A 10,748-nucleotide genomic window follows, 5' to 3' on the forward strand; every position below is an offset into this window, starting at 1 on the left:
TATGGGTTAAAAGTTTTGGAATAAGTTGGTTTTTGATGAGAATGATCTCTACAATAAGGAGATCATCCACACCAAAAATCAGCACATCCTGAAACTTCTAACCCTATTAAAACAAGTTCAAGAACGTAAATCGTCCCTTTTTTTTTTTTTAATTATTTTTGACGAGTTAGAAGTTTCAAAATGGACTGATTTTTGGTGAGGATGATCTCTAGATCATATAGACCATCCTCACTAAAAACTTGCTCATTCCAAAAACTTTAACCCATATAAAACAAAAAAAAAAATTGGCTATGGTGTTCGTTGCCCTTATTAATTCATATGGTGATTTTATAATTACATATCCTTCATTTCCATCGAAAATTCTTCATCCAAAATTAAGTTATTTTAATGTTGATTTCAAATTTTGGTGACTTGTATGACATTATTATTTTTAATTTGAAATTTGTGGGTTTTTATAAATAGAAATTATTATTTATAAATTGAAGATTTGAGTATTATTTATTATTTAAAAATGAATTATATTTTAATTTTATAAAAAATAATATATTTTATTGTGTTTGATAAGAAATAGGCATTTGAAACATGCAAATAATATATAATATGATTGTAAGGGTAACAAAGACAATTTACCAGCTTCAGCAATGTGTAATAAATATGATTCAGCATCTAAACAAACAACTTTTTTAGCACTTAAATTCAACGCTTATAAGTTTCAACGCTTAATGCTATTCAGCACTTATTTTTTTCAATTTAACAAACAGCACCTTAGTGTTCAAACTCTTAAAAGTTATACTCCCAAAAACTTGTAAACAAATAAGTCACCCCTCATGCAATGAAGAAATTGGAATAGATCACATGACACAATCCTACGGTACATACCACTAGACTTTCACTAGGAAGAACCACCCCCCACTCACCCACACACACTATGCAAAATAAGAAAAACTACCAAATCCCGTCAACTTTTAGAGTAATCCACACTTATCTTGTACTCTCGAAATCATGTTAGAAGATTCTAATTTTCCATTACTTGCAAAAATGAGAAATTCTCATTTTACATTGTATGATATAATAATCAACCTTACATGATAAGGTCTGACTCGTCCAAACGCCCCATATATTTTGAGAACCAAACCGTTTTCGAACATTGAAGGATGGAAATGGAAAACGATAAATAAGAAAGAACACCCTCTAATATTCCTCTGGTGTAAAACTACTCCCACCCAACATAATCGACTAAAAATCAATTATCAAAATAGAAATGGGAAATATGGTAGATCCCATCCACGTAAATGAAGAAAAATTAATTGTAAAATATAAATATAAAAAAAGGCACCCATGTTCTTCGTGATCAAACTTATCATCGAATGGTTATAAAGGGTCGAATGGTTCTGGCAGTGGCTCAAACCGGTGATCAAAAATGAGACCCTGGTCAGACTTATCGTCAACACTGTGCAACCAATTTGTATTCTTCAAGTCTTCCTTTAGTAGGATTGCATCATAACGAGAGCTTTCATAGATGTCTGCCTCATTTACTTTTGCGGAAAGGTAACCATCTTTTTCAGTCTCACCATCCTCAGACCTACCATTACAGTTCCCATTGTTCGCTAACACTGCGATTTTGCTGTTGTTGGATGGCCTTCCATTACTGCTAACAGAGACCAGATCACCTGAGGCTTTAACAGGTTGGCCTTTTAGAGTACCAGAGCGGATGCTTTGAGGGAAAAGGCCGGTGCCTGACAAAGGGCGAATGCTCCCAGAGCCATGTCGAATATCCTAAATCACAAAAAGAAAAAAGAAAAACAATAATATTAGAGAAATTGGTCTTCAATTTGAAATTATGATCCAGCCAAAAACACCATTAATTTCATCTCGAACTGAATATATCGGTGCCCATGAAGGTCTCAAACCACCACTCAATATGAAGATGTATAATAGCAGTGTGTTTAGAGGTGAAAACATCGGATGTATTTGGAAAAGTAGACTTACCATATGCCTGAGAGCCATATCAAGTGATTTCTTTGAGATTGTCCTTCCAAATCCAGTACTCTCTATGGTTGTCACAGGCTTTGCAGGCCTCCGCATTGCTAGTTCTGAGATCGGTGTTGTCTTCTGCTCTTCAGTTGCAGCAATGTCTTGCCCATTGGCATGCAAGCGGCCTTTTCCAGACAGCTCTGGAAGTCGTCCCCTTGTGACAATCGGTGATGATGACTGCCTCCGCACTGGATTCACGGGCCCTGGTGTGGTAGTAGCATTTGGTCGGGACCTACCAGCAGAAACTGCCCTATCAGGCAATGTTGTCCTCAGGTTCGGTGGTGTGTCAATAGGGAAATCGGGTGGCACAATGCGTTGAGGTGGAGGCCGAGCCTTCGGGCCTGGGGAGCTTCCCCGAGAAGCTGTTGCTGGAATCCGGCCATTTGTGAGGATCCGCCCTGCAGATGTGGACCGACTTGTGACTGGAGGTGGAACTGGTGTTGAATTCCGGCGAGTGGGAGTTGATGGCCGGGAATTTGACCGAGAAGCCGGAGAATTCAAGTTTGGAGGGATTTGAGACCGGGAAATTGGAGTTGATGGTCTTGAGTTTTGGGATGCTCGTGTTTTCTCGACAGAAGAGGTGATAGGGGCTGGCCTAGATCTTACTGGGGTTAATGGCCGAGATGGCACTGAACGGGCAGATGGGGTGGAAGGCCTTGAAGAAGATGGCAAGATTGAGCGTGCACCAGGGGTTGATGGTCTTGAAATAGATGAGACTGATGCCGAGCTTGTGTTAAGAAATGAGGGGGATCTGTTAGAGATAGAAGAATGTGTATTGTAGTTCATGGTAGAGATAGTAGAGCGAGTAACTGAACTACTTCTAGTTGGTCTTGATGATGAATAACTGTCTGATTGTGTCATTGATAGCTGAAAGTGATATTGAAAATGAGAAATTAGTTCATAATGGCCAACTTTGAAAATAGAAATGATGCTGACATGTCCTTTACAAATAACCATAACCAAAATTCTTATCTTTAGTATTATAATGAAAGAAGGCGGTGTACAAGTGCTTTGATACCAAATTTTAGATCTCACAAATACCTCCACCTTTATATTTAAACTTAATATAATCAGGGTCATTTTGGTCAAAAACTAAGAAAATTGCAATCCAATTCATTAGTTTTCAAAAAATACCATTTTTACTATGTCATCTTCAAAAACCATTTAATAAATATTTTAAATTACAAGAAGCCCTTTTGATATATGTGCATTTGCACATGCCACCTTCTATTGGATAGATAATACTCTGTAGAAAAAGAGCTTTAACAGTATAGAGGGCACATTGTTAGGGTGCCAAAATAAGGAAATGTTATGATCAACCCAATGTTCTTTTCTTTGGCAAGAGGTCAATTGATCAAATAAGAATTACACAATCATCACATCTACAGATTATTTTGTGGACCATTTGCCAAATTCTTTTCTACGTGTCCAGAAAATAAATGGATCAAGGTGAGATGAACCAAATGAACTAAGAGTGGGGAAACATACCCTGGAAGCCTTTGTGGTAGAGACTGATCTAACAAGCGAACTGCTTCGAGAAGCAGCTACAGCTGGTTCAGGTTCACTTGCATTCGATGAAGGAAAAAGAGGAGTTCCTGGCGGGGTGAGAAGCCTGTTCCCAAATAAATTAAACAAAAGACTCACACTAATTTCCATAAAAGCATTTATTCAACAACAAAGATAAGGGTTGCCCCCATACTTGTGAAGGATGAGATATTTGCATCTATCCTAGTTCATAGGAGACTTAATAATCCTATACCTTTTCCTATTGTTAAGGAATAGCCTCCTAGATATATTTATCATTTGGAATCATCCCATAGAAACTAGTTGAGTACCCAAAGCACTTGTTGAATCCACTCAATTTTTTTTATGGAAGCTCAAGTTAGTCACAAAAAAGGTGACCTGGCTTAAATCTGATTATGAATAATAAACTTGATCAATATAATATGATTTTTAAACTTGAAAATCCAATTGTTGCTTGACCAAGTTCAAGTTAGCTCACATCCAGTTAGTCCTATCAAGACAATATTGAGTTATGAAGGTTCCAGCTTACAAAGTTTGTTAAAGTATATGAGTGTCGATACAATGACCTGGGTTCAACCCACTTTCACCTGCTAATTACTGACCCTTAATCTCACTTGTCTAGCAAAAAAAGAGTCAGTATTGAGTTATAAATTCTTGGATGTAATAATTTGTGGGTTATGCTTTGTTTTTTGGATCATATATATTTTCAAGATTTCATTTAAAAGAATTTTTCATTTGTGATTTTTTCTGGATTGTGGCTTTTTGAGGTTTGAAATAATAAAAACCGCGGAAAACAAAAACAAAAACAAAACAAAACAAAAAGGAAAATTAAATTCCAGCATAATTTTATTGGCAAAAATTCCAAAGAATAATGATTGAATAAAGTTTGGTTAGAGAACAAAGAACCTATCACCAATTGAACTGGTTCTCCCACTTCTCTTATCTAAAAAAAAAGGAAATTCAATATCTAAAAAAAAAGGAAATTCAAAGTAAGTTGAATGTGGAGTGAAGATCGTGATAATTGAACAGAACCAGTTACTTATATTCCACAGCATTCTTATAAGCAATTGGACTGCGACCAATGAGAAATGTTAAAGCAAATTGTTTGGTTGGGCCTATTTATAGCAATGAAACATCAATTTAGCTAAGAAATTTAACAATGTGAAGGACTGAATTTACGAAATACGCAAGCTGATGGGATATATCTTTTTTTACACAAATTACAACAAAGAAACTTGTTCTTTTGATGAGTAAGTTGGGACCAAACCCATCTGATGGGCTAGACCTCACGAGAGATGGATAAAAGTTAAAATGGATGGTCCTAGCATTGGAAATCCGGGAAAGATCAATGGAGGTTGTGTTGATTGGGATAGTGGTGTATGATGCCCAAACTACCCTCTTAGCGCATAAATTACAAAAAGAGATGATTTGATTTATTTATTTTTTTAATTATTAATACCAAATCCATGTTAGTGGTTCATGCTTTAAAGAATGGGGCTTATCCTTGGGTGGTGGAGGAATGGTTGAGAGCATGTTAAAGTTTCTTTATTTAATAGGGAGTGGACTGCTAGAATATTTACCATGAGAAAAACTCAGCTGCTGATGTTTTGGAAAATGGTGTTTCCCGTGCCAATTTCCTAAATTATTTATCACAGCCCATTTATAGATTAAAACACACTCTTCAACAAGTACAAAGATTTGGCTCAAATTATAATCTCAACATTACCAAACATTATAACACTCGTTCAAACAATTTGAGTATAGGTATTTAAAAATTATGATTAGAGGATCATATAAAATCCTAAACCCCAAAAAATTGAAATCTAGCAAAAAAAATATGAGAGAACTTCTATTGGCACTCCAATTTTTTCTTATTCTCAATCATTCCCTTATTTTATTTATTTTTAATTGGGATGCAATAAGTAAAAGTTGGAGTGTCAATAGTAGCTTTCATTTTAATTCAATTTCTTGATTAGCCAAATATATATATATATATTGGGACCAAACCCTGATCTCACATTTGAAGTACAGAAATCAGTTGAGTCATGGTTAAGAGCCCAAAAGTTAGAAGTTTCGATCAATGTCATACAAATTCAATGGATTTAGATAATTTGTACAAAACTTATTGCCAGTAAAATTACAAATAATGCAGTTCAAGAAGGAATAAAGATATATATATATATATCGAATAACAACTTACAAGGTTGCACAAAACCATTTCTTAAGATCTAAACATATTGAATGCCCTACACTACATTATAATGACATTAGTTTAATTGATGAAGAAAAATAAATAAATTGAGAGAAATACCAGTCGTAATCGTGCTTTCCTCCATCCACCGTTGACAAAAGATCGTCCATTCCACTCCTCGCTAATTTCTCCGATCCAACTGAAATTCTCCCCAATTTTGTCGAAACTGCAACAATATTAAAAGAAATATCTCATATACAAAATACCATCTCAGAAGTTCTCAATTCAACATCGAAAATTTAAAAAAAAAAAAAAAAAAAAATCAACTTTTTTTTCTCCTCAATTTCGTCCCAAGAACATGAATGAACAACAACTGAAAAGAAAAAGAAAAAATTCTAAAAAAAAATATACAATCAATAGTTCTGGAGGATTAAAAACAATTGATGTTTTGATGTTGCAAAAATAATTTTAAAAAATATATAATCATCTCCGGAGAACGCCAACAAATTAAAAATTAGAGAAATATATATATATCTATTAAATTCTTTAAAAAAAAAAAAAAAAAAGTTCATCTGATTCGTACCGTCCGATTCATCAGATGATGTGATTGAGAGGCTCCGGCGATTCCGAGAGAAGAGATCCAAGTTCTCATCCCTATCTTTCGACATTCCTCCTCTGGTGAGGATTCGACCTCTCCGGTGTTGAATATTCCTTCCTCCGGAGAGAGATTCCTTCGACATCCGATTCATAGAGTCGAATCTGAACTCCAAACCATCGACAAAGAGAGAGAGAATACAGGAACCTGAGCTTTTAATCTTTTATTTGTTTGTTGGTTCTTTTATGTAAATATATATATAATAAAAGCTCTCACACAATAATCACAGAAGTTGAGAAACTCTGATGCCCAGATCTGTTTCCTTGTGAAGAAGAGTAATAAAAAAAAGTAATTTAGTGAAAGCCCCTCTATAACTTTTCTTATATTAGATTTACCCCTTTCGAAATGCAATATTGAGTTCACAATTCAACAAAAGTCAACGACTCATTTTGTGGGTGAATGTTTTTTTTTTTTCCAGATACGTTTCAAAATTTTAATTCTAATTCTAATTGTTATCAATTTTGATTTTTTTCAATTCTAATTGTTATCAATTTTGATTTTGGTCTTAAAGAAAGTGGAATCACAATTGGATCCATAAGAAAGGCTTGTACCAATGATTTTAAAACTTGTTTTGACGTATCGTCTGGTCCATGAACGAGATCAAGTCTGATTTCAATTCTTAATAATCGAATATATATATATATTGTAGAAATTTTTTAATATAAAAAATTAATATATTTTTACAAAAATATTATCCTAAGAGTGCTGATAATTTGACATTATTTTGACGCACACCCTTGATGCACTCTGACGTTTTTTTTTTCTCACAATCTAACAAACATTTGAAATATGGTGCGAATGACATCAACAATAAAGAAAACTTATCTCTCTTGCCGGTTGCCTACATATTTGTTTTTTTAGATTTCAAATCTTAAAAAAGGTCGTTGGGCCCACATTGATTATCACATTAACAATCCAACAATGCAATTTTTTAGATTTCATGAAAATATTTATATTCAAAAAATATATATTAATAAAAAATAAAAATAAAAAATTTGTCTTGATCTAAGATGTTGAAAATGGACAATCACCGAGCACTCAAATCTAAAATTAAAATTCAACGATGAAAAAATATATATATATATTTTTTTTTTAACTTCATAGAATTTTTTCCTCTGCAACTCCATTGCATCGGATTATGTTTTTGATGTCACAAGGTGATCAGATCAGAAAATTTGTTTTTTCACTATGGGTAGAAGAGAGAAAGGTGCGTTAAGGGCATTTGGCAAAAACCGCGTTATTTTATCAAAGTTTTATCTTAATTATAATTTGATCTAGATATAAATTAAAAGGTTTTTTCAAAGAAGGAGAATAAAGTTTTTGAAGAGATTCTCATTTTAAGCTCTAATACATGGTTGACATTCAAAAGTGAAGAACTTCATGTAATAAATATACTAATTTTAAAATATAAGAAAATATTAAATCATTTATAATATAAAAAATGATAAAATAAATTGATTCCGATATGCACGGGTGTCTATTGGATATAACCTAATAGTTTTGGGTCCCACCAGCTCAATTATATTTCAGACACCTCTAATTGATTTCAATAAAAAGATAATCGAAATTAGAGTTTTTTGTTTAGATTTCAATTCGGTTGCAATTAAATGGATCCTCATTGACACCCTTAAAATTGTTAAATCAAAATTTGAACAAAATCAAATCTTTCAAAAAAGACGTTGCCTTGGATCAATGGGTAAACCAAATCTTGCATTTTCAGGGGTAAACGAGTAAACCTAACATCATCAATCTTGCAGGGCTTACTAAACTATCCTAATAAAGGGAGGGATTGATTAGGTACACATCATTTGCTATCTATTGCACTCTATCACTTAAAAAATAAAACATCACTTTCACCCTATTATTATGATTACACTTAAAAAATAAAAAAAGTTGCACTTAGCTTTTCCTTCTTGCAAATAAGGGAGGACTCATGGTTATTCATAAACCAAAGATTCAATTTTCAAAACTTCATGATCTACAAATGGGTAAAAATATGTAAGAGCTCCTTTAATGATCGATTAGATTTTTACTTTTACTATTAGTTTAAAATTATTTCATGATGTGTAAGTGTAACATGTAGGGATAGAATGGTAATTTTAATAAAACTCTATAACAAGCAATTATTTTTAGGTTGCACGGCAATTGGTATAAGGTGATCTGCAAGACTCCAATTAGTTGGTCCCTTAAAAGAAAAAAAAACTGCTATTGGCACCCTCAATTAATTTTAGGTTACACCCCAATTAAAAATAAAGAAAATAAAGAAATGATTGAGATTAAGTAGAAGTTTGGGTGCTAAAAGGAGTTGTTTTTTGGTTTTGGGGGTAAATTTGTATTTTTCTAAGTTTAGGATTTTATATGAGCTTAATCATAATTGTGAATAATTAATGATATTATTTGAACCGGTGTTATGAAATAAGATTATAATAAACCTTTGTATGTTTGAATGGTGTGTTTTAATATTTAAGTGAGGTGTAATAAATAATTTAAGGTAAAATATATGTCTCTACGGTTGAAAAGAGTGCGAAAACCGTACACCAGTAGCTGGGTAATACGCTAAAGTTTGCCACGTGGAATACTTCTGAAGTTATCAATTGGAGTATTTTTCTTCACGAGCTTTACACGCAGCGGTTTTTTAGTTAGAATATCATTGTCAATAATTGGAGGCATTTGGTATAACACGAGAGAAGAGATATGGCTTGTTATATTACTCCTTTAAGTAGAAGATGCAATCTCCCAACTTCAATTTTTTCTGTTACGACACGTGAAGTGGAAGAATGAGAGAGTCGGTGATTATTCATTATTATAGAGTATGTGTTCGATGCGAGAATCTCGCATCAACTTTGATGTCCTAGTAAGGACAAATTTGCATTTCTTAGACTTCGACTTTCATGTCCTTCCCCAAAAAATAACTTGCGATCTCCTTTTTTGGACTCAATGGTAGCGGTCCAGCGGACCTGTAGGTTGCTCGTCCAAATCTTAGAACTTTAAAACTATGACGAGTTGTGTGTGATGTGCAAGCATTGCAATGCACCAGGACTAGTCCTCAGACAAGATCATGATCTGTGGACAGGGCAAAACCCATATACGGGTCTTGTCCGTTGTCCATCAGGATACACGGTTCTAAAATTTGCAAAAAAAAAAAAAGGTTGTATATTCAATTCATTGTCTAATTACACGGTAAAATGTGGGATGTTTTAAAACAATACTTTACCTTCTATCAACTAATACACTCAAATAGTCTACACAAATAAAGGTTCAAGTAGAAAGGTACATTCGCCCATGCATTACTTTTCTAATTATACTCGAAATCATTATTTTAATGATTTTCCTTCGGAAATTGTCAAGTTAAATGAACATAATTTATATTTTTCTAGGTGAACAATGTCCATACAGACCTATTGAGACCCACTTTTGATGAGATGTGAGACCCACATTATGGTAAACCTCCTTTAATTCCACTTTTTGTCAATGTTGATGTTGAGATTCATGTAAGATGTTAGTGACGTATAACTTATTTGAATGAAAATAATTTAATCCAAAACAACATTCTATGCAATGTTGTGTCTCATTATACGAGCACATTGTAGATACATGAACTTTAAAACCTTTTGAAGGTTTTATCTCGTCTACTTGAGTTTTGGTGTCGCCACCATTCAATTAAGGTGTAAATAGATATCATAAAAATATTTTCAAAATTGATTTTCCTTGATTTGAAGTGATTCTCATATCCAAATGGATAATAAGAAAGGTCTACCTAGAGATTCTAAGTAAGGGAGCTTGGCTAAGGGACAAGGAAAGTGTTAGACACATTGTCCCTCCCATGCAAAGATGGTTATCAATATGACCATAAATGAAGTCTTTGAAATTATTTTTTTAGATTTTTGAAGATAAAGAGAGTTATAGAAGGAATTATGAAAAAATTTACTATAATTTTATTTTGGAAAATGAACAAATTAAAATAGGAAGCAAGTCATTACTAAAAGTAGGTGCTTGCTAGATTTTTTTGTGAGCATGGGACTTAGATGAAAATCCACTTAGATTTCATCATTTTTTGTTTCAAAGCTTCAAAACAAGTTTATATACTCCCTTAGGAAATTTTGTTTATTGATTTGATCTTTTGGTGAGGTTCATGACTTAAATTATACCATGTAGGATCCAAGATCACATGCAAGAGATTTTTATTCATTTTTAAACTATTTTTATTAACTTTAAAGATTGAATATAAATTCATAGGGATTTACACTCTTGTTTGTAGCTTTTTTTAAATGGATGCGTGCAAATTGTATGTATGGGGTGGACTTAGCAAGAGAAGATCACCTCTTGAAATTATTTCTAACTTTA

At 33.2% G+C, this 10,748-nt stretch overlaps 1 protein-coding gene across 1 annotated transcript; it reads right to left on the reverse strand.

Annotated features, from left to right (window-relative positions):
- Positions 1-1,096: 1,096 nt before the first annotated feature.
- Positions 1,097-6,654, reverse strand: LOC147386647 (uncharacterized). Its single transcript, XM_086423704.1, has 5 exons — positions 6,333-6,654; positions 5,870-5,975; positions 3,523-3,646; positions 1,990-2,901; positions 1,097-1,776 (listed from the first exon to the last, which is right to left on the reverse strand). Exons 1-5 carry the CDS (start codon positions 6,496-6,498, stop codon positions 1,372-1,374), a joined length of 1,713 nt encoding a protein of 570 aa, XP_086279830.1. The 5' UTR covers positions 6,499-6,654; the 3' UTR covers positions 1,097-1,371.
- Positions 6,655-10,748: the final 4,094 nt, after the last annotated feature.

This window comes from Akebia trifoliata, chromosome 14 (genome assembly GCF_017979445.1).
Source record: "Akebia trifoliata isolate Shusen 1 chromosome 14, ASM1797944v1, whole genome shotgun sequence".
Lineage (NCBI taxonomy): Eukaryota > Viridiplantae > Streptophyta > Magnoliopsida > Ranunculales > Lardizabalaceae > Akebia > Akebia trifoliata.